At 54.4% G+C, this 23,373-nt stretch overlaps 1 protein-coding gene across 3 annotated transcripts; it reads right to left on the bottom strand.

The window, feature by feature from the left end:
- Nucleotides 1-449: 449 nt before the first annotated feature.
- Nucleotides 450-20,807, bottom strand: CDK2AP1 (cyclin dependent kinase 2 associated protein 1). Of its 3 annotated transcripts, none has more exons than XM_051972678.1 (4): nt 20,383-20,807; nt 7,943-8,040; nt 5,594-5,720; nt 450-1,321 (listed from the first exon to the last, which is right to left on the bottom strand). In XM_051972678.1, the coding sequence occupies exons 1-4, from the start codon at nt 20,435-20,437 to the stop codon at nt 1,254-1,256; spliced, it is 348 nt and encodes a 115-aa protein (XP_051828638.1). In that variant the 5' UTR covers nt 20,438-20,807; the 3' UTR covers nt 450-1,253. The 3 variants fall into 3 exon arrangements, with proteins under 3 accessions (XP_051828638.1, XP_051828639.1, XP_051828637.1); XM_051972679.1 differs by lacking the exon at nt 20,383-20,807 and adding an exon at nt 15,160-15,277; XM_051972677.1 differs by lacking the exons at nt 7,943-8,040; nt 20,383-20,807 and adding an exon at nt 6,407-6,955.
- Nucleotides 20,808-23,373: the final 2,566 nt, after the last annotated feature.

Below are 23,373 nucleotides of genomic sequence, written 5' to 3'. Positions count from 1 at the left end.
TTTGTTCATTATGTCAACACAAAATCAGTAAAATCGTTTAAACTTACCATCTAAAATTGTTAAACTTACCAAATAGTGAAGGACAGTAGAACTGCTTATCTATTCTGCCCCAGCCTATGCTTTCCAGTCTATGTAACTCCCCTATAGGAAGGAACCAAGAAAGCTCCCTCTCAGGGTCAAATCCTATTCTTATTTAGGACATTGGCCTGAGACACTGCATCTTAGTTTTCTCCTTTCTGCCAAATGGACCCCGTCTCCCATTTTGTAATTGATGCAAATCAATATTTCAATCATTCCCTCACTATAAATGCATCTATTTCCACCTCTGCCCAAAAGGCTTCTGAAACATGATCATAGCACAATCAACACACTGCTCAGTGTCTGGCCCTGCTACCCAGCAATTTGTCGTTTCATCCAGCACCTCCGGAATAAAAACAAATCTACACACATTTTGATACAAATTGTTAATGAAAATAAGCTTTATTACATCAAGTAATAAATACATACAAAGATGCACGTAACGGTTTTAGTCATTTATCCAGATTTTTTTTTTAATCCTTCTATGGCAAACTCAAGACCTGAAATCTACAGTCTTCATCTGAAAAGTAACTATCTGGGTTCTTAATTTTTTAGTAGGCTGATCAGTCCTTTGTATTTATAACTCATGCATTTTAAATTGACCTCAAAGCACGAACAATCATGCAAATGCTCACACACCAAAAAAAAAAAATATTTTTTTAAAGCAGGGTCTCTTATCACGTAGCCCTAAATGGAAGATCCCCAACTGCCGGGCAGAACATGCAGTTGGCACCGATTCATGGAAAAAAAAAATCCTTAAGCGTTATTGGAGATTCTGGAAAAGGTGCAAAGAACAACAATCAACAACTTGGGTGGTTTTAAGTGTAGTCAAAGCAAGAAAATCATAGATGGGGGCAGGTTAGCAGGGCAGTAAACTATAGTTGGCAGCAATGTAAGCAGAACCTTCTACATGCAGTTTCTGGACTGGATGCTTTTAAAATTAAAAAAAATGACCTAGATTGTTCCTAACTACTTATAATGCAAACTGCAAAATTGCCTTTCTTCTACTCATAAGACTGTGATGGGGATGGGAGCAAGAAAAGGGGAAAGAACCCAAACTTTTAGACCATTCAAAATAAGGGATTGATATGAATGTTTTGAAAGTCACCAGAGGAATAAGTGTTATTCTTTCTTCTTCACAAAGAAATGGAAAACTTTGGAAGTGAAGTGGGGGGCTAGGATCTTGCATTTCGTTCGGTCTCTGCCAGGCATTCCCGGACCAATCCTCGAGCGTGAATGATCCCTGGAAAAGGAAGCAAGAGAACATGGAAGTGATTGAATTCATGCGATCTCTGCTCGAGTCCTGCAGGACCAGGAAAGGAGGCGAAGATCCTGACGAGAAACCTAAGGGGAACCATCGATGGCCCCAATCGGGGCCCTAACTTATTTCTCTTAGCCTGCCCAATGGAAGGCTGGGACGTCACTAAAGTCTGGAGGTTTCTCCTGGGTTTGGGGCTTCTTCAGGATTGAGATCGCACATCTGCCTGTTCACCATCCAGGCAAAAAGCATGTTCTGCTGCATTTGGGACAAGAAACTCCCAAGTTCAAATTCTGGTACTGCCATTTATCAGCTGAAAAGTGTCCCTAGCCTGGGCTCCTCCATCCCTCCCACCACATCTACTCTTCTAACTCCATGTTCTCTAGGTTCTCTAGGCCATGGAGAACCCAAGGGGACACAGTTCGCTGGTCCAATGTGCCTTCCCAGAGCTATGATTTTTCACTGCTCTGGGCCTACCTGTTACTACTACAAATTGCAGGCTTCATGAATCACTGTGCCTTGGTTTTTTAAAATAGTGATTAGCAGTTACCCTGGACAAATCACCTAAAACGCCCTGGGTCTCAGTTTCCTCCTCTGTGATAATAACCAACTTTACCAACCCACCTCCTGAGAGAGAGGAGATGGATTCAAGAATGAAACACTCAGGAACAGCGATCACGCAGTGGAGAGAGCACCAGCCCTGAAGTCAGTGGGACCTGAGTTCAAATTTGACCTCAGACAAAATACTTATAAATTATTTTTAAAAGGTTCAAAAGAAAAAAGGAACTAGCATTTTTAAGATTTTCAAACCATTTTAAACTTATTTGATCTTCACAACCCTGTGAATTAAGTGCCATAATTATTGTTTACAGATGAGGAAATTAAGGCAGACCAAGGTTTAATGACCTGCCCAATCACAGGAGGTATTAGAGCAGAATTCAAACTTGGGCCTTTGCCTCTGTGCTTCTAAGTCTAGCACATTATCCTCCTGACCCACTCTGCCGCCTCCTGGTAGAAGAGGGGGCTGGGCTAGCTGGTCCCTGAGAGCCTCCCAGCTTAAGGTCTGTGACCCCCAGAATTTCTGACACTGAACTTGTGCCCCCTCTGAGAAGCTGTCAGGAGGGGTGCGCCAACAGCTGCTGCCCCCGTTCCCATGAGCCTCCCTGTAATGAAGCTTGGGGAGCAGGGCTGAGGGAAGTGGCAGCTCTGGGGCACTTCTGTAACTCTTGGCCGGCTTTTACAGAGGTCCTGCTTCTGATAATGACCACTGTGTGCCAGCCTCTGTTCCCTCATCTGTGAAGCCAGCCCGAAATCCCTTCCCGCTCCAAATCAATGGACAGTCTGTACTGGCCAAGTGCTTCAGCCTCTCTGGGCCTCGGCTGCCTCATCTGTAAAATGGGCGGGGTCCCTAGGATTTCTCCAGCTTGATAAACCTGGGATCCCAGACTCTCCTTTCCTCCACCCCCAGTGATGCTGTTTGCAAATAATTAGCATTAGTGCCTTGAGGTTGTAAAACACTTTACAAATATCTCATGAGCCTCACAACCACTCTGGGAGGGGGTAGGAGCTGTTATGTCCATTTTACAGAGAAGGAAACTGAGGCAGGCAGAAGTTAAGTAACTAGCTAGGGTCCCACAGCTAGCAGGTACAGGATTGGAATTCAGGTCTTACTGACTCCAGGTCTGGTGTTCTATCCACTGGACCACCTAGCCTCCTTGTGCTGTATTTCAAGGCTCTACGATCTGTGAGTGGGCCTATCTCCTCCCCTCCTGCAGATGGCTGGGAGCCTCTCCTAGAGCAGGTGGGCACAGCCTCTACCAGCCACCATGAGGGGAGTGCTGGGGAAATCCTCCTTTTCTGTCATACTTGGAAGAAAGGAAGCCCTGCCTCCTTTCAGCTTGAGTTCCCAGTCGGCTTGGTCCTTGTCAGTCATCCTCCCTTTCCCCCAGCCCTGCTCTCTATGACCTAATTAGCTTCATTTATTTTATTTTTCTTTAAAAAAAGGCAGCAAGATGGCTTAGTGGCTAGTGCTGGGAGGCCCAGAATCAGGAAAACTTGAGTTCCCATCCCACCGGATTTACCAACTCTGTGACTCTGGGCACGTCATTTAACCTGTCTGCCTCAGTTTCCTCATCTGTCCTGTCGTTCTGCCAAGATGCGCTGCTGGGTAACCCGGCCGTGGGACCGAGAGCCAGCGAAGCAGTCTCTTCATCCAGACCAAAGACAAAGGCGCTAAATTGCGCCAGGACCGACCCCCGCGGGAAACCCACCTACCCCCTGCCCCTCCCCCTGGGGGGCGGGGCTGAACTTTCAGAGTAAGCATTTACCCTTCAAAAGTCTGCCAGAGCTCCAAATCTGAGCTTGATTCGCTATCTGCCACGTGGTCGAGCCTTATTGGGGAAGTGATGGAAATCTGAAAGGGGGGGGGGAAGAGAGGTCCCCCCAGCCAGGGGAGTGGGAGTCACTGAGCCGGGGTCTCGGTACAGCCGCCCTCGTCCTCTGCCAGATCTCTCTCTGTCGGTGGACCCTCCGGAGCAGCTGTCTGGAAGTCCGGGAAGCCCTCAGCGGGCTGACCCGCCCCGTCCCCGCCTCAGTTGGCCCCTCTGGGAAAGGGCGGGCAGTGGCGGCTCTGACTCTCGGGCTCCAGGCTCCTCTTTAGTCTCGGTCCTTTGGGGACGGGGCTGCCTGTGGAAAGTTAGGACGCCCCGAACTCTAGCCCAGCCCCAGGCTTCTGCTCCTCGGAACCGAAAACGCTTGGGCACGTAAGCAGCGGCCTCCGGAGGGCGCCCCTGCAATCCGGGCTTCGGCTCGGCCACGCCCTCCTGCCAGCCACGCTCACGGAGGGTGAACGGCCCCGGGACCCGGAGGAAGCCGGCAGGAAGCGCCCCTCCCCCCCGCGCTCCAGGGCACGGGCCCAAGGCAGGAAGCCCGCCTGCCCGCGAGGAAGAGGCCGCTCACCTCGCCAGCGGGGGGGCGCTGTTCCCAGGGAGAGTCTGTTTCACTTGGCGCCCTGTGCGCCCGAGCCGGGGGCCCATGTCCCGCCACGTGAGCTTCCGCGGCGAGACCCGGGACTCCGCAAGGACGGCCAGATTCCCCTTCGCGGGCGCTCGGCTGGGAACAAAGGCCCGAGCCCGGCAGCCCGTGACCGCAGGTCTGACGCCAGGCCGGCGGCGGCTCTCCAATCACCGGCTCCAGGGCCTCCGGGGCCCAAGCCTGGAGCCCGCACCGGATTCGAATCCCCATTGGCCGCTTACTACTTATGAAATCTTGGCCGAAACCGCTGTCTTTTTCTTCACCTCAGCAGTAAACTTTTTCCCCTGAGGCTTCAGTGACTCGCCCAGGGTCACACAGCCAGAAAGTGTAAAGTGTCTGGGGCAAATTTGAACTCAGGTCCTCCTGACTTCAGGGCTGGTGCTCTACCCACTGCGCCCCCTAGCAGCCCCCTCAGCAGGTGCCAGTCTTCCGTGGTGGCTGCGGACTTCACACTTGGAAGTGAAGCTAGACTAATGATACCTCCCATTTCAACAGCTTCTGAAGGGCGTCTAAGCCTCTCCCAAATATGATCTCATCCACACCCTGACAGGTCCTTGTTCTTCCCCTGTGTCTTGTGACTCATGACCCCATTTCAGATTTTCCTGACACAGTACTGCAGCGGTTTGCCATTTCCTTCTCCAGCTCATTTGACAGATGAAGAAACTGAAGTAAAACGGGCGAAGTGATTTGTCCGGGGTCACACAACTTGGAAGTTTCTGAGGTAGGATTTGAATTCAGATCTTCCTGACTCCAGGCCTGGCGCTACTGCGTCACCTCGCTACCCCAGTAGTAACAAAACCGGCAACAAAAAGCCCTTTACAAAGATGACCTCATCCAATCCTCACAACCCTTTATTATTCCCATTTTACAGATGAGGAACCTGAGGGCTGAGTCCAGTGAAAGAGCTTGCCCAAGGTCCTACAGCTAATCTCAGGCAGGACTCTCCAATCCAAGGCTGGTAGTCAATCCACTAGATCACCCTGCCTCCCCTTCCAAGGTCCCTTCCACTTCCTAGCTCCCTGATTAACCGGGGGAGGAGGGGGGCAGGTGCCATCCTTGGCTGCTCGGTGCAGCTCAGGGCCAGTGAGGAACAATTTCCTCGGCTGTCAAGTAAGGGAGCTGGTCTGAGGTCCCTTCCTGCTGGGGAGCTCTGATCCCATGGCCTTCCGGCCTCGTATTGGATGGTTCTGACTCCCCGGGACCGTGAGCCCGGCCGGCACTTACCTCGCTTTAGCCTCTCCATGGCGCTTTTGCTCCCTGCGTAGGTGGGTCGGATCTCTTTCCCCAGCTCTTCGATGATAGCCAGCAGTTCCGCATATTTGCTCTGGGGTACCTGGCTGCTCCCCGTACCCTAAAACCAGAGAGAAGTTAATTAGAATGACCATGGAGAAATCTCGGGCCCCCAATCCCCCCCCCCCAGGCCTAGGCCACCAGCGGGCCTGTGTCCCCCCCCCCCCCCGGAGTGCCAGAGACAGGACAAAGCCCAAGAGCAAGGGACGGGCGCTCCCGGCCGCAGCACAGCAGTGACCAAAGCATGACCAATGGCTGCCAGGGCAAGCGGGGAAGGGCGCGATGGGGAGTCAGAATGGGCTCGAGAAAAGGAAACCTCAGAAGCGAAGTCAGGAAGGCAGCCATTCGTTACCCAGGTGACCTCAGGCCAGCTTCCCTCACCTGCAGAAGCAGGGCACTGGGCTGGCGGTCCTCCCGGGTCCTTCCCAGGTTTATCCCCGTCTACCCTTTGGGATTCCCAGCTCTGCCCTGTGATCCTAAGCAACGTTCCAAACCTCTCTGGGCCTACCGTCCCCCGACGCAGTTAGTAAGATTCCCACTCTGGTTCCGTACTCCCAGAGGGAGCGACGTCCCGGGGCCCAGGAGCTGGGGGTCACTCCCCCCAGGGGTTTGCTGTGACCAGAGCTGAGTGGGTGGCGGAGATGTTTTTGTAATGGCGGGCAGATGACGGAAGGCCTTGGTATCCATCGCATCCCCCTCCTCCTGATGCCCCCCTGACAATTACAAAGAGTACCGCGAGGCAAGCACCCAGATCAGTGAAGCCGGGGTCCCCAGGACCACAGACGTGGACTCTTTGTCTCTCCTCTCCCTTTCTTCCCTCTCCTCATCTTCCTCCTCCTCATCTTCCTCCTCCTCGTCCCCTTCGTCTTCCCTCTCCTCCTCCTCCTCGCGGTCCTCCTCCTCGTCGTTCTCATCCTCCTCCCTGCCCCAGAGCTGCATCAGAGCAGCCACATCCTCGTAGAGCGCCTTCTCCCTCTCCTTCTTCTCCCTCCGCCTCCTCTTCTTGGCTTCCCGGTCTTTCTCCCGCTCCCGCTCCCTCTCCTCCAGGTTCTCCCTGCGCCTCCTTTTGGCCTCTCGGTCCTTCCTGCGCTCCTTCTCCCTTTCCTTCTCATCTTCCCGCCGGCGCTTCATGGCCTCCGCATTCCTCTGCCGTTCCAGGGTCCTCTTCAGGCCGTCCTCCCGCTTGCGACGCTTTTTGAGCCGGTCCCGCTCTCTGGCTCTCGCCTGCCTCTCTTCCTGGGACAGGAAGGCTCGGCGGGGCATGAGGAGGTGAGCTCTGTCCCTCCCCCCCCAGCAATGGGCTTCTGTGTTCCGAGGAACAATCGGCCCCCCTCTGAATGGCCGGACAGGTAACAATGTCCCTGCCTCTGGAACCTGGGGCAGCTCCTCTCCCAGCTCGGGTCCCCGGCCGCACGGGGGAGCGTGGACACTCGGCTCCCGTTCTTGGGAGGGGTACCCGAACTAGGGCCCCAGAGGCCGCCTTTCCTGTTGGGCCAGACGGGGCCCGGTCCTGGTCTTCCTTCCCCCCATATCTCCAAGGCAGGCCATGTGTTAAAGGCCATCACATGGAGCTTCTAGGCCTTACTTCTCCTAGGAAACACCACGAGTCCCAAGAGACTCTGCGGCGACCTCGGAGGAACATGCCGGCCGGCTCTGTCTCATCCCCTAGTCTCTGACCTCCGGCATGAGCTGGAAAAGTCTGTTGTAGAGTCACCTTATGCCAGATGGGGAGGGAAGGCCTCTGGCCTTTTGTGAAGAACGCAAAACTGAGCCCCGCCGTGCCCAAGTTTCTCTCCTGCCAGCCAGGCCCCTTCCAAGCCATGGATCGGGGGCAGACAAACGATCCCAACCCAGGCCTTCCTTGTCCACCAGGAGCCAAGTGGGAGCCCCAAGGAATCAGGAAAGGGGCTTCTGAAGGAATCCATGAGGCCTGGGATGCCGGGGCCCTGCCCCAGCCCTCACGCTCCAAGTTTTCCTTATTTACTGGCCCCCAGTAGTGGGTAGCTCCTTTGCACAGTGGGTGTGGGAAGGGCTCGCGGGCCTTCTGCCGTGCAGGTCTCTGACCCGCCTCGGCCCACACCGCCGGGTGCCTTGGGGGCGGGCAGGGATGCCCATCTCTATGGGGCTCCCCAAGGACAAAGCCATTTTAAGAAGGCTGCTGCTGGTCATTCTCAGACGATCCCCAGAGCTCGGCGGCTACTTCCCCGCCTTGCCTCCCTCTACCCCCCACCTCCCAGGGCTGAAATAGCCCAAAAGGAAAGTGAAAGAGGACTCTGGCCTTACCTGGGTATAGCCCAGAGATGGGGGTCCGTAGTCATTGATCAGCTGCCGGTACTGGGTGGACGCCGCCATGCTGGCAGAAGGAGAGTGGACGCTCCCACCTTCCAAAGAAAGGAAAAGGATGGCAAGAGTTACCAGAGGCCAGAGGCCCGGCCAGCTTTCGGCCGCCCCCTCCCAACCCCAGCCTCCCTTTCTGGCCTGATCTGGTTATTTCCAGGGCTTTATTCTCTGGGGAGAACAAGGCACGGCAGCTAAGACGCAAGCCTCGGTCCAGAGGTGCAGGCTGTTCTCTGACACATTCTGGCTGTCTGGCTCTGGACGAATGGTTTAATCAGGTCACTCTTCAAAGGCTTAAAGTGCACAAGTGCAGATCGGCCTTGGCAGAGGCAGTTTCCTCCCTGGGAATTTCTTAAATACCAGTAAAATCATAGGTGCAATCTCAAAAAAGCTTTCCTCACAACAACCCCATTAAGGAAGTAGTTACAAGCATCCCAGATCCCAATTTACAGATGAAGAAACTGAGGCACAGGGAATTAGATGACTTTTAGAATCATAGATCCACAGGATGAAGGGACCTCAGAGGACATCTAGCCTTGTTTTATAGCTAAGAATATTGAGGACCACAGAGATCAAAAGAAGTGTCAAAAGTCAAAGAGGAATTAAGTGATTTGAATCAAGTTCCTTTGACTACAGATCCAACACTCTCCCCTATACCACTGCTGCCTCTCATTACAAAAGACAACCATGATAAAGCCATCAGATATTCTTTCAATCTTGGAACCAGAACAACCACAATCATCTCCAAAAGCCATAAAATGTGCTGGTAGAAGATGGTTAAAAAGCAGTAAAGGAATGATTTTTTAAAAATCCAGTGAGAGTCTGCCAGCCCCCAGCAGCCAGAAGCCCATGGGTGATGAGAAAGGTATCCCCTCCAACAGAGCCAGCTTCTCCCACCTGTGACAACAGGAAACACATAGCTCTGGGCCCAGAGGTTCTGAGCGAGGACCAGGAGAGGGGGAAGAGCTTCTGGAGAGCAGCAGCCAGCAGTGTCCGGTGCCGTGTTCACATTGGGGGCTCGGAGTTACATTACATTCTGTACGAAGACTCCAGAGGAGGTCCTGATCATCCAGCAATCCCGGGGGGCTGACTTTGAGAGGTGGGGGTCAGTACAAGGGCTTAGGGGGGCTCAGAGGGAGTCCGAAGGGGCCAAGCACCTCAGGAGCGCATCAGTGAGCGAACCACGACCCTGGCAATAAGCTCCAAATCAGGAACTAAAGCAGAAGCCAAAGGAAAGATCAACCAGAACAAAAATGACTTTCAACACAGAGATTTCCCCGAAAGGAATGAATACAACTTCAAGCAGAGACCAAAAGGAAAAAATGGATTTTCCACAAGGAGGATATGACTACCTGGAAGAAATGAAGTGATATGCATTTTTTAAAAGCTCCAAGTGAAAATTAGGAGAATAAGAATAGCCAGCTTAGAAAACAAAGTGGTAAACTTTATCCAAGAAATGAAATCTGTTCAGAATAGAATAAACTAAACAAATCATTGACTATCTGAGACAGCAAGAAACATTAGAAATAACCCAAAAGACTGGAAAAACATCAGAAAGAAATCATCTGAGAATCTCTGAAAAATGTGCTTTAAAAAAGCCTTTATGCAATTTTTCAAGAAATCATAAATGACAAATCAGAACTTTTAGGACAAAGTGAGGATAGAAGAAATTCACCTTTCACTCATGAAAGGAACTCCAAAAGGAAAAGTTCCTTGAATGTCATGGTCAAAATCCAGAGTGACTGTATCATAGGAAAAATAGTGCAATTATCCAGAAAGAAGCAATTCAAATAATAAGTAGGCAGTCAGGATCACACAAGAGCTAGCAGCTTCAACTAGGAGTAATAGGAGAGCTTGGAATAGAGTAATCTTAGAGGCTTACAAATAACTTGTCCCACAAAAATCAATAATTTTGAAATGTAAATATGAATCCACAAAAATCTATTAAGGAAAATATATTTAAGCAATTGGAATAAAATGTATGATGACACACTACGAAACTATTAGAGAAAAAACAAGTGTGTCCCTTAAGGGACACTTTTAAGGGCATTTGGGGAAGAAGAGTAAGAAAAAACATCAAGCCTGGGGGGTTATTGGACCTATTCGAAGGGTTTGAAGAGGAAAAAGAAGAGCTAAATACACTACTATAGAAAATAAGAGAAGGGGGAGATGGAACTTGCTATTCCTCCTAATTGTAGTTCATGAGAAGAGTGAGGAAGAAGTATCAGAAAAAGTCACTTCTAAAATGACAAGGATGATTAAATATGTGCGCACACACACAATCGTACAAATGAATATATAATTTGGTCTAGAAATACCACAAACCTAACAGGGAAACAAGGCAGGATAGAGAGGGGGGTGGTTAAGAGAGAGGGTAATTCTGGGGAGGGAATCATCACAAATAAACTTTCTCATCCCAAAAGGGCTAATTAAAAGAAATGAAGGAGGGAGTAAAGAAAGTGACTCAAACCTAAGCAGGTGGGGGGATGAGGGGAGACAAAGATTTGCCACACACTGCACTGACTCTCAGACAATTAAGAACCCAATGAGCTTGTATATGGATATAACGGTATACGAGTACACTGAAAAAGAACATGAATGAGAGAATTTCTGAGAATCCAGGGTATTGTGAATAATAAAGTGGGCAGAACCAGAACAATTCAAAGAACGAAACACTAAAGAAAACCAGCTTTGGATTTTTGACCTTTGGTCCATCTGATGCTCAATCACTATACCGTGAAGCAGGTTAAGTGCCCCCAAGAGAGGGGGCTGGAGTCAGATACAGAAAAAGGCAAACATTTGGGGCCATGGTCCCTCTGCCAAGTCCTTTTCCTTCATTAAGCCTCAAAAGATTTTTTTTCCTTTTCAGTTTTATGGGAGAAATGTGGAGGAGGTGCGATAGTGATGCAAAAAAAAAGAAGAGGGCTATTGTAACATTTTAAATGCACAGATGCAAATAGAAATTAAGAAAGCACAATGAAGTAGGGCAGTTTTGAAAGTAATGTTTATACTTTATGCTTTTTTTCCTTTTTAAAGTAGAATGAAATGAAGATTCACAGTTTCCTATAGAATTCTCTATTTACGTTCTGCTGGATTTTGGGGGGGTATTTAAGATCCAGCCCCATAAAAAGGGCAACTAAGGCAGAATCGTTTCTAAGAAGTAAAATGGAGTAATCAAAAATAGCTTCAATGGGTGGCAGAAATGGAGGTGGAGTGAAAGGTGGAAAGCACCTGACTCCCAAGTCAGTGTTCTCCAGTTAGCACCTACTTCATTAGGCCAATTTAAGGAAATTCAACAAATAGGTCTTAAAGAGCCTATCCTATGCCAGACACTATGCTAGGCACAGCTAGCTGGCTCAGTGCTGGGCCTGGAGTCAGGAAGACCCAACTTCAAATTTGGCCTCAAGCTTTACTGCCTGTGTGACCCCTAGTAAGGGGTCATCTCTGTTTGCCTCAGTTTCATCTGTAAAATGGGAATAATAGCATCTACTTCCCAGGGAAGGAGGACCAAATGAGATAAAACTTAAATGCTATGGGGCCTGGCACATAGTAGGCTCTATGTAAACATGTTAAAGACAAAAAAAAAAAAAGTTTTTGCCCCCCCCCCAAGGGAGGCGTTCTACTGATCCCTAAGGCCTCTTGCAGCATTCAAGACCCTCCACAGTTGGAGGCCAATCTATCTTTCCAGCCTCACCTACCAACTCTGCTTCCACTGGACTATTCTGCGGCATGGGCCATTTTCCATCTACCAACCCAAACCTGGAGAGAGTACACTTAGAGAGGTCTCAGTTCTCAAAACCTGCCCATCCCACCCCATATTCCCACCTTTTGTCCTGAAAACTAATCAACACCCCCCCCCCCATCCCTGTCTCTAGAATGGCCCTGTTGTTCCACTTCTGGCCATATAAGACACCCTCCTCCTATCAGAACGTGAGGTCCTGGAAGGAAGGAACGTGAGGTTCTGAAAGGAGGGAATGCATGCTTTTGTATCCCCAGCACCGGGCTGGGCACGGAGGAAGTTTTCATCAATGCTGTTTCATGCATCCATTCGTTGCACACATTCTAGGTTCCCACAAGAACAGACCACTCTCTAAGAGTTCCTGAATAACCATTTTGCTTCTCTGCTTCCAAAGGCCTAGAAAGCCATTGTTACTATCAACTATTCAATCAAAATATTTAATCAGCATCTCCTGGGACCAAGTATTGTGCTGGGAGCTGGGTTCAAAAAACAAGAGGCCAGCTTTTCCCCTCCTTCAAGGAGTTCACAATCAAAGGGGGAGATATATACACATACACACATACCTAAAAATATATGTCTGTGTGTTTATACACCTGTATAAGTATGGAGAGGGTGTATATGTATTTGGGTATGTATGTACACACACACATGAAACAGGAGGAGAGATGGTATGAAGGGCCTCCTCAAGGCCAGACACTGGGCTAAGAGATCTACAAATGTTTCATTTGGACTCCACAAGATGCGCATTTCCCCATTTGGTAAACTGGGAAACTGAGACAGACAAAAGTTAAGTAGCTTGTCCAGAGTCACAGCTGCGGAGTGGTTTTGAACTCAGATTCAATATTCTAGCCACTGAGCCACTTAGCCACCTCCTGAAGGAGACCCCTGGGGAAGGGGGGGAAGTCAGAGGCGAAACTGGGGATGAACCTCGACAGAAGCGAGGGCTGGTAAGAATCAGCGAAGGCCAGGAGGATGAGAGCCTTAGATAATCCCTCTGGCATCTGAGGGAAGGGCACTCGGGACAGGGCCCAGCTCGGGGTCGCCGTCTCCCGGACATGGAGGGCCAGACTACCGCGGAGGACCCAAGGCCCGGCTCTGCCCAAAGCCCAAGGGGAAGAAGAATCCGGGCCCAAGGCCAGCACCCCTTCTGCAGGGCCCTGCTGCCCCGCCAGCCATGAAGGCCTCCAGCATCTGCCCGGCTCATCCGGCATCGCCAGGTACCCTCCCCTGAATTCACTGTCCCATGAGGGCAAGAACTGCCGGCTATCTGGCTCACCTGGCGGGGGCAGCGGGCAAAATGCCCAGCCTCCTTGGGCCTCGGCCTCATCTCACACAGGAAGGAGATGAGCCAGAAAACATCAGCGGGGTCCGCAAAGGCGCTACTGACCTCAGGGCTCCCCCGCGCCATCGTTCAGATCCGACCTGGCAGCGGCTCCCAGACCCAGTGACGTGCCCATCCCAGTGCCGGCCGTTCCTCACGATCTCAGCTGCTGAGCAAGGTGGGCAGGGGGGCATGGAGGGCCTGTCCTTGTGAATCTGTCTTCTCTGGCTGGCTGTCTCCCCGTGGCTGTCTTGTCTGTATGTCTCTATGTGGGTATTATGTCGTTTTTATCTCCCTGCGTCTGTGTGTCTATCTGTGTGCATATGTCTGTCTCTGTGTTTCTCTATATCTGTGTCTGTGTCTCTGTGTACGTGTCTATATCTCTCTGCCTCTGTGTCTGTGTTTCTCTATGTCTGTGTCTCTGTGTGTATCTGTCTCTCTGTCTCTGTCTCTGTGTCTCTCTATCTGTGTGTCTGTCTTCTCCCCCCTCCCCCTCCCCACCCCGTTGTGCTGGAGTTCTCCCTCAGGATTACATTAGTCCCACCAGCCCTCGGGGAGCCCCTCCTACCTCCAAGCTCAGGGCACACAAAGTAACAAAGCCGGCCCTCAAGGGGCTCTCCTCAATTGGGGGGGGGAGGGAGGGGTTAAACGAAGAGCACTCTGGGAGGAGCTCTGGAAGCGCAGCCTGCGGTGGAGCTAAGGCTTGCAAAAGCAGGAGGGAGGCTCCTTCGGCCCCACAGGCGTGGGGAACAGCCAGGAGGCCCTGACAGACCGGACAAGAGGGTAACCCGAGGGCTAACCCGAAGAGGAGGAAGGAGGGAACAGGAACCCATTAAGCACTTACTGTGTGACAAGCACACAGTGTGTTCTCAAGACTAATGGAGAGGCTTTAAACTGCCAAGCAGAGCTGACAGGGAGCCAGGGAAGCTTCTTGAGGAGGGGAACGAGGGCACCAATCTGGGGGCTGTGGAGGATGCGCTGGAGAAGCGGGGGGAGCCCGAGGAGCGAGGTCAGGGACACCCCGCCACCGTCCTCCAGAAACTCTGGTTTGGCCAGTCGTTCCAGAGCATCCAGCAGGCCCGCAGCCGGCCAGGCGGCGCCTCCCCCACGGTTGTAAGATGGGGGCAGGGAGCCCCAGGGAACCTGAGCTTGGGGTGCTTGGGCCACAGTCTGCAGGCCCTGGCCTTGGGGGAGGGGAGGAAAAAAGGAGGCACCTCAGCCAGCTCAGCCACACCTGGATTCAAGGCTCTGTCTCCCCTCCCCCCTCCCCCACCCTTGGTGTCACTCCTGAGAACCCTGGTTTCCTTTACAGTTCAGCTGGGAGGCTGCCTCCTCCAGGAAGCCCTTCCTGATTCCTCCCCCCAAACTGACACTGTATTTGTTTTTAGTAAACTTATAAATGGACACATTGTCTTTCCTTTTCTGGACAGAAAAGTGGGGGCGGAATGAAGCTCACGATCACTCATGGTCAGAGGGGGCGAATGGGCAGCAAAGGAGCCCCCCAAGCCTAAGCTGGCTTTTGTTTCCCGTCTTCCCTGGCTCTGCTCCCCTCCCCCTCCTCCATCCCTTCCTGTGCTTTTCAGACCCTGCACACAGCCCTAACCCCAGAGGGGCCCAAGGCACACAAAGAGCTGCCCCCAGGCTTCTGGCTGGGGCAACTCCCAGGAGAGCCGGGCCCCAGAGCATTCTGGGGGGCAGGTAGGCGGGCCCAGGGCCTCCCTCTCCTTCCTCAGCCTCGGTGCCCCCATGGGCCTCCGGGACAGGTCCCAGCCCCGCCAGCCCGAAAGGCAGGGCCCAGGGAAGTGAGGGGTCAGTGGAGGAGCCCAGGCCCACCCCTGCCCCAAACTGAGGTTCCTGCAGTAGGCTGGGAAGACAAGGGGCAGGGGGGCCTTGGACTCTCAGGCCAGCCCCCTTCCCAAGAGGAGGGCCCTGCGTGGGGGCCCTGGAGCAGGCTGGCTCCCCCTCTCCCTCCTTCTCCGCCCCCCCCCCCCCCCCCCCCCGCCAGGCCAGCCTTCCCCTCTGCTCCCCCGCCAGGCCCAGCAGAGCCGCTGCCTCCTGGTTGGGGAGGGAGCCTCTGGCCCTGCTCCCCCCGAGCATACGCACCCCCATACTGGAGCCGCGAGTGGCCATCAGCCAGCTGGCGAAGGGCGTCCTGCAGAATCGCAAACGGCAGTAACCATGGAGAATGTACCTATTCCTCCGCAGCTCGCCTTTGCTCGCGCACACGTTCCCAGGCGGGGTGGGCGGGGGAGCGCTGCCCCCCCAGCCGCCAGGGCCCCCTCCCAGGAGGCCCCTCAGCCCGGCCCCAAGGGCAGCCCCGATGCCAGGGCCAGTGGGGGGAGCTGGGCCGTGCCCCCGGGATTGGGGAGGGAGGGTCAGGGAGCCCCAGGGCGCTCCCGGGGCCCATCTGCCGGGACCAGCCTTTGTCCTTTTCCTATTTTCCTTCTTATACAAACCAGGAAAATAAAGTTCAGAAACGCAGAAGAAAATCGGGTTCCCCAGACGGCCAGCCAGGTTCTCTCCGGCCCCGACCCCAGGCTGGCCTCCCTCCCACCAGCACCAGCTCCGCAGGAGCCTCCATTTTGCTCTTAAATTCAGGGGAGGGACAGAACTTTGCGGGCTCTTCTCTAGAACGCACTGCCCCCCCAATTAATCAGAGGGTCCCGGGGCAGGGGGGGGGTCCCGGCCCCCGCAGCACTGCCCAGTACAAGGGGACGACAGGGCAGCTCCCGTCCCAGACAGAGAAATGTCCCTTCTGCCTTTCACAAGTGGCCTTCAAGGCCTAGTTTGCAGTGTTCGAATCCTGCCTCAGACACTGGCTGCGAGATCCTGAATAAAGTGGGGGTAACAATATTTAAATGCCTCACCTCAGGAGCCTGTTGCCAGGAAAACCACAAAAAAGTGTCCACTCATTCATTAGGTGAGCACCCATTAAGCACCTACTGCGTGTTAAGGAGTAAAGCTGTGCCCCGATAAAGCCCTGGGCCTGCAGTCAGAAGCACCTCTGGCTACCCAAGGTGACCCCAGGCAAGTCACTTAACCCTGCCTGCCTCAGTTTCCTCACCTGTAAAACAGGCGTCATCATGGCACTTACCTCCCAGGGTGATTGTGAACATTAAATAATGATGGTAAGGCCTTATCCATAGGAAATGACATATAAATGGGGGACGGGGCGGGCACCAAGAGACTAGCAAAGGCCTCCTGCAGGAAGGAGATGGCAGATGGTCGCCATCCAAGAAAGGGGATTGGACACCCTGGGTGAGGGTCCTGAAAAGTGCTGGGCCTTTCTGACTCTGCCCTAAGAGTTCCATAGGCTGCGGGGCCCAGCCTCCTCCTCCAGCCCCCAGCCCCTCTGCCAGTGCCGGGGACCTCTGGGAGGGCTGGAGGCCGGGGCATGAATGGGAGAAGGACCGGGAGGTGGGAGCCTGTCTGCTTCTCCTGGGGCGGAGATGCTGGGGGACTAGTAAAGTGCCTTCCCTAAGGGGCAGATTTCCTTTCTTCTCCCCCTACCTCCCTTCTCCTTTCCCCTTCTCTTCTTTCCCTTATGGCCCCAGGAGAAAGGCTACCAGGACTGGGGAGGAGAAGGGGGAAAGTAAGGAATTCTGGTTCCTTTCTCCCCATCATTTCGGCCCTGGCCATTGGCACACAGAAGGAGTCTAATAAATGCTTCCTGTTTGAAACTGAGTATCTGTGGATGGGGCTGCTGTGTCTGATCGGGTGCAGGTGGAGGGAGCCAGCCCTGACTGCCACCTTCTCCCTCTCCTCCCTGCCCAGAGTATGGGACTGGTAGTAAAATGTCTTCTCTAAGCAATGGATCTCCTTTCTTCTCCCCTCCACCTCCCTTCTCACTCCTTTCCCCTTCTCTTCTTTCTCTTATGGCCCCAGGAGAAAGGCTACCAGGACTGGGGAGGAGATGGGGGAAAATAAGGAATTCTGGTTCCTTTCTCTCCATCGTTTCAGGCCCTGGCCATGGTACCTGGCACACAGTAGGAGTCTAATAATTGTTTCCTGTTCGAAACCAAGTGTCTGTGGATGGGGCTGCTGTGTCTGATCGGGTGCAGGTGGAGGGAGCCAGCCCTGACTGGGTGACCGAGAAGCCGACAACTTCTCCCTCCTTCCACCTCCCCTCCCTACTCAGAGGCTGGGGGCTGGGCGAGGAAGCCGAGTCCAGCACTCCCTAGGCCGTGCCCCCCCATACACCCAAGCCAGGAAGCCTTGGGGGGAGGGGTCGGCCGCGGAGGGGGGGAGGGGAGGCGGCGGACAAGGAGCAGTTTGCAGCTCTCCCCAGCCCTGCCATCGGCAGCCCCCATAATCCTCTGTCCCAGAGAAAGGACAGCTAAAGAGCGGCTTCTTCTCCCCCCAGGCTGGTCCTCATTAGGATGCTGGTTTCTGGGGGGCCCCTGACCTGGAGCTGAGACACGGAGAACAATGATCAATGGGCACAGCTCGCCAGGGACTCGGGCCTGAAGGCAGATTGAAAAGAAATGACCCCCTGGGATCCCAGAGGGGGGAGGAGCAGGGGGGAAGGGAGTGGGTCAAGATGGGAAGAGAAACCAAGAAATCCCTGAACTCCACGTCAGCCTCTCTGGAAAATCCCAGACAATGAAGCGCTGTGTGAGGCAGACGCAGCGTTTCTGGGAGGGCTCGGGAGCCAAGCAGGGGTTGGCAAAGGACAGGAAAATCTTCGGGGCAGGAGGGAGCTGTGCCCGCCCCCTGCCCCCCCATCCTTCCCCTCGGGCCCAAACAAAGCCCCGGCCCCAGCCCCGGCCTCCCAGCCACCCCCACGGGACCAGTTGGGGTCCTGGCTGGCTCCCAAGAGGGAGGTCTGCTCCCAGCCCAGCCAGGGGGGGAGGACCGAGGGACCGTCCAGAAAGGGGGGCAGAGCCCCTGTGGAGGTGGCTGCTGCAGCTGCGAAGGAAGGGAGGGAAGGGGAAGCAGAGGAAAGGGAGGGAAGGAAGGGGAGAGAAGGGGAAGGAGGGAGAGAAGAGGAAAGGGAGCAGAGGAAGGGAAGGGAAGGGAGGAAAGAAGGGAAGGGGGCCGAGCTGGAGCTGCAGTCACGTCACTGGGAGTGTGAGATGTGCAAGGGGAGGACTCGGGCTTTGTCTAACTCTGTTGGCCTTAGGCCACGGGCTGGCATTCCTACTAGCAGGAGGCAGGGCTGGTGTGTGAGGGATAATGACAGGAGAGGGAGAGGGAGAGAGGAGAGGAGAGAGTCCATCTTGGATGCAGATGGCAGGGGAGAAGAATGGGGATGGTGACCAAGAAGGACCCGGGGGGGAGGGGGGGCAGAGGGAGGCTCCCCCTCCCCCAGAAAGAAGTGCCAGGCAGCTGACCACTCAGAGCCAAAGGGAAGTGACCCAGAGAGGAAGGAGCCCTCCCTGGAAATGGAGCGGGGCAGAGTGACAGCGTCTGGGAGATCCTGGGAGCCACAGGCAGGGCTGGGGCAGGACGTGCCCCCCGGCGCCGGGGACACGAGGGGCCGCTGATCCAGTCTGGGGGCCAACTCAGCCCCCCCCAAAAAAACCCCACCGTGAATGAGAGTCAGCAGAGGAAAAAAATCAATTGCTTGTGTCTTCCCAGGGGGAGACAGGAGCTGGTCACCAGCTCAGAGATGCGAATGCTGAAGGGGAACATGGTGGCCACTTTGTCTTTGTCCTTCGACCACATGCCCACCTGGTGGAACCAAGGGGCTGTTCCCGTGGCCCCCTCACCCCCCCATCCCGCCCCACCCCCACAGGCATGAGGCCATGGGTGTTCTCCCCCTGAACCCCAGAGCGCTTCCCTCCCCGCATTCTGCCCCAACCCCAGCCTGGGCGGAGAAAGGGTCAGAGTTCACCACTTGGAGGATGGGAGCCCGGCGGGATGACTCCTCCACGAGGCACACCCAGGCTCCCCGGGTCCCACCCTCTCCCCTCTTCCTCTCCTACTCCCCAGACCTGGCACCCAAAGGAAGAAGCTCCTCCGTGGGAGCGTCTGGCAGACGCCGGCTCCCTCCCTTTTTTAGACCTCCCCAGTACCCCGACTACCCCCGTACCCTGGGGTACCCCCAGCCCCACCTGGGAGGCCAGAGGGGCCACTTACAGGGATCCTCCAAACTTTTCGGTGCCTGCTCATCCTACTCCCCCCTCCCCCCAACCCCTGGGCCAACCCCGGGCAGGAAACGCTTAGAGATGTCACCTCAATACCCAGCAGCGCCCTAGGCCCTCCCCCCAACCCCAGGAAGGTAGATGAAGGGATGCTTGCGCCCCCCCCCAATACCTGCACCACAGGCGCCGGCTCCCAATCACACTTACTGCCCGCGCCCACCCTCCTCGGGTACCTTCCTCCCCGCGACACAGGGACCCTCCCGCCATCGCCCCCCCCCCCCCTTTGCTGCCTGAAAATCGTCTCCACAACCGAATTCCCGGACAACCCCTCCTCTCCGCCCCCTCAACACACACGAGCACACTCACACTTTTACACACGTGCTTTTAAAAAAACAAACTACTTTTTTATGCTCTCTCACCGTTTCCCATTTGCACACGCACATCCAGTCACACACACGCATCCCTCCCCAAACTCGGGCTCCCGGCCACGCTGCCTCTCCTCCGCACCCCGGCCGCGCGCCCACCGCGACCCTGCCCCACGCGCCGCTCGCGCACACCCCACCGCGGGCTCTCGGCGTGCCGGCCCCTCACGGTCCCGGGCCCCGGCGCCGTCGGCCCCCGGCCCGGCCAGCCAGCCACAGACACGCACACGCACTCACACACACACTCGGGGCAGCCCAGCGGCCGGCAGCCGCTCCCCGAAGCCGCCGGCAGGGGCCCTCGCCGAGCCGCCCAAAAGCTTAAAGCGGGAGGGGGGGGAGACCAGAAAAAGAGCCATCCTCCCCTCCCCGGGCAGCGGCACCGGCGGCGGCGGCATCCCCGGCGGCCGCCCGAGCCCCGGCGCCCCCTCCCCGCTCCCCATCGGGCAGCCGCCGGGCCGGCCAGGCTGGACCACGGAGGCGGGCGGGCGAGCCGGAGCGCGGCGGCGGCGGCCCGCAAGCGGGGCCACCCGAGCTGGCTCCCCGCGCGCCCCGCGCCCCAGCCCCGGGGCCACCGGCGAGCCGGCCGGCCGGCCCGGCGGGGGAACTTTGCCGGGGCGGGGGCGGCGCGGGATGAGGGGGGGGAATCATGGCGGCCGGGCAGCAGCGCTCGGCCGCCGAGCCCGGCCGGGGCACCGGCCCCTGGCCGCCCCCGGGCCCCCGGCGCTCCCTTTGTGTCCGGCTCCGGGGCGCGCGGGGCTGCGGGGGCAGAGCCCGGTGGCCGCCAAACTTCCCCTGCACTTGCCCGGGGGCTCACTTACCCGGGTTCAGGGAGGCGCCCGGCATGTGGGCGTTCAAGTTGGGCTTGTAAGACATGCCCGGGGAGGCGAGCGGCGCCCGGAGCCCGCAGGTCCCGCGATGCGGTGGAGCGCCTCCGCGCCCTGGCTCCCCAGCCCACTTTTTGTTTACGGCTCCGCCGGCACCGGCAAATATGGCCGTCACTTATATTGACACCCACAATGCAGTATAGTTTCCATACATCACCGGGGAAGGGGAGCCACAAAGTTTGCGGAGGGCGCAGCCCGGGGGGAGGCGGCGGGTGGCCCTCCCCGAGCCCTCCCCGCACGCCCCAGCGGCCAAATGCGCCTCTCTTGGGGCCGGATTCTTTTCTTTCTTTCTTTCTTTTTTTTGCGACCAGCCTTAGGATTTCTCCCCCCCCTGGAGGATGAACTTGGCAAACTTTTGGGGGAATTGGTTTTCAGCTCCTGCGCAGGGTGGGGAGGGAGGGGCCACGAGGGTCAGAGGGTGGCGGGGCTTTCTTTCTTTTTTTTTTTTAATTTAATTTTTTTCTTCAGTGAAGAGAGAATTAGTATTTTATTTCTTTATGAACATTTTAACTCTAAAAAACCCACACCGGAGAAAGACATATAAAAACTCCTAGCGAAGAGCTTCTAGGGGCCTCGGAAGCCAACTGGTCCGACCCCTTCTTGTCTTACCGAAAGGGAAACTGAGGCCCGAGAGAGGCGGTACTTGCCAAAGAGTCCAGGTCATGGGGGCCTCGATCTGCAAGTTGGAAGGGCCCTCACAGACCATGGCGGCTAATACCCTCCTTCTGCAGAGCAGTCCACAAGGATTTTATTTAATGGTCACTATCCGCCGGGCACTGGGCTAAACCCTGGGGTTACAAAGGGACACAAATAAAGGGGGTCACTGGGGTTACAAAGGGACACAAATAAAGGGGGTCACTGAGCTAAATCCTGGGGTAACAGAGACACAAATAAAGGGGGTCACTGAGCTAAATCCTGGGGTAACAGAGACACAAATAAAGGGGGTCACTGAGCTAAACCCTGGGGCTACAAAGGGACACAAATAAAGGGGGTCACTGAGCTAAACCCTGGGGCTACAAAGGGACACAAATAAAGGGGGTCACTGAGCTAAACCCTGGGGCTACAAAGGGACACAAATAAAGGGGGTCACTGAGCTAAATCCTGGGGTAACAGAGACACAAATAAAGGGGGTCACTGAGCTAAATCCTGGGGTAACAGAGACACAAATAAAGGGGGTCACTGAGCTAAATCCTGGGGTAACAGAGACACAAATAAAGGGGGTCACTGAGCTAAACCCTGGGGCTACAAAGGGACACAAATAAAGGGGGTCACTGGGCTAAACCTGGGGCTACAAAGGGACACAAATAAAGGGGGTCACTGAGCTAAACCCTGGGGCTACAAAGGGACACAAATAAAGGGGGTCACTGAGCTAAACCCTGGGGCTACAAAGGGACACAAATAAAGGGGGTCACTGAGCTAAACCCTGGGGCTACAAAGGGACACAAATAAAGGGGGTCACTGAGCTAAATCCTGGGGTAACAGAGACACAAATAAAGGGGGTAACTGAGCTAAATCCTGGGGTAACAAAGAGACAAAAATAAAGGGGGTCACTGGGCCAAACCCTGGGGCTACAAAGGGACAAAAATAAAGGGGGTCACTGGGCTAAACCCAGGGGTTACAAAGAGACACAAATAAAGGGGGTCACTGGGCCAAACCCTGGGGCTACAAAGGGACACAAATAAAGGGGGTCACTGGGCCAAACCCTGGGGCCACAAAGGGACAAAAATAAAGGGGGTCACTGAGCTAAATCCTGGGGTAACAGAGACACAAATAAAGGGAGTCACTGAGCTAAACCCTGGGGCTACAAAGGGACACAAATAAAGGGGGTCACTGGGGTTACAAAGAGGGACACAAATAAAGGGGGTCACTGAGCTAAATCCTGGGGTTACAAAGGGACACAAATAAAGGGGGTCACTGGGGTTACAAAGAGGGACACAAATCAAGGGGGTCCCTCTGCAGGGGAGGCCTAAGAGGTGATGAAATGGTCATGGCATATCCAGGTCATACCCAGACTCCAAACCCAACATTCTGTCCTTCGCCACAGGATAAGAAGGAGAGAGGTTATAATTAATTTCTCCGTGTTCTCCCACTTTTTGACCTACTGTATTTTCGTAGGGATGGGGATAGGGTAAGAAATGGGACACTAGAGAGGCAGGTGAAAAATTCCGACAATTCAATAAACAGCACCCTTTCCCCCCCCTTCCAAATCAATCCAATGGTCAATCAAGCTAATCCAATCCAATCCAATCAATCAATCCATGTTTTTTCTTTAATTAATAGGGATTGAGACTGGCCCTGTGATTATGATCAACTCAGGGAACTCCCAGCTGAAGAAACTCCCTCCACTACCTCCTCTGTAACCTATAGCTCTTAGCTTCCTCTAGCCCAGAGGGACATCCAGTACGCGTCAGAGGTGGCCCTCGCATTGGGGTCCTGAGTCCAAGGCCAGAGCTCTCTATCCATTCAGCCATACTGCCTAATAATTAAAATGCCAAAACAAACGATTGAAATCGATTTTATTTTTTAAAATCAATTTTAGATGAAGAATTTTCCGGCAAAAGTAATGGCCTCGGAATAAAGATCTGGATTCAAATCCAGCTTCTGATGCTTACTAGCCAAGGGACCATTGACAGCTCCCTTTAGTTCTCTGAACCTCTCTCTCTTCTTGGGATAATCAAACGTTAGTGCCTACTTCATGGGGTGGTTCTGAGTTCAAATGAGACGATAAATTAAAACACTTGGCAAATCTTCAGCCACATTATTGTCATTGTTATATTCTTCTTCCAGCTTGTGAGACAGGATTCCAGAAAACCACTTTGGTGAATTTTACTTCTACCCATTTGATTGATTTTGATCGATCTGCTCCATCCGCCAGCCCCAACTAAAAGTAAGTTATTTGAGGACAACAGGAACTATCACATTTGT

This window comes from Antechinus flavipes, chromosome 1, assembly GCF_016432865.1.
Source record: "Antechinus flavipes isolate AdamAnt ecotype Samford, QLD, Australia chromosome 1, AdamAnt_v2, whole genome shotgun sequence".
NCBI lineage: Eukaryota > Metazoa > Chordata > Mammalia > Dasyuromorphia > Dasyuridae > Antechinus > Antechinus flavipes.
The sequence above is the reverse complement of the archived record's forward strand: the minus strand, read 5'-3'. Positions and strand labels throughout refer to the sequence as shown.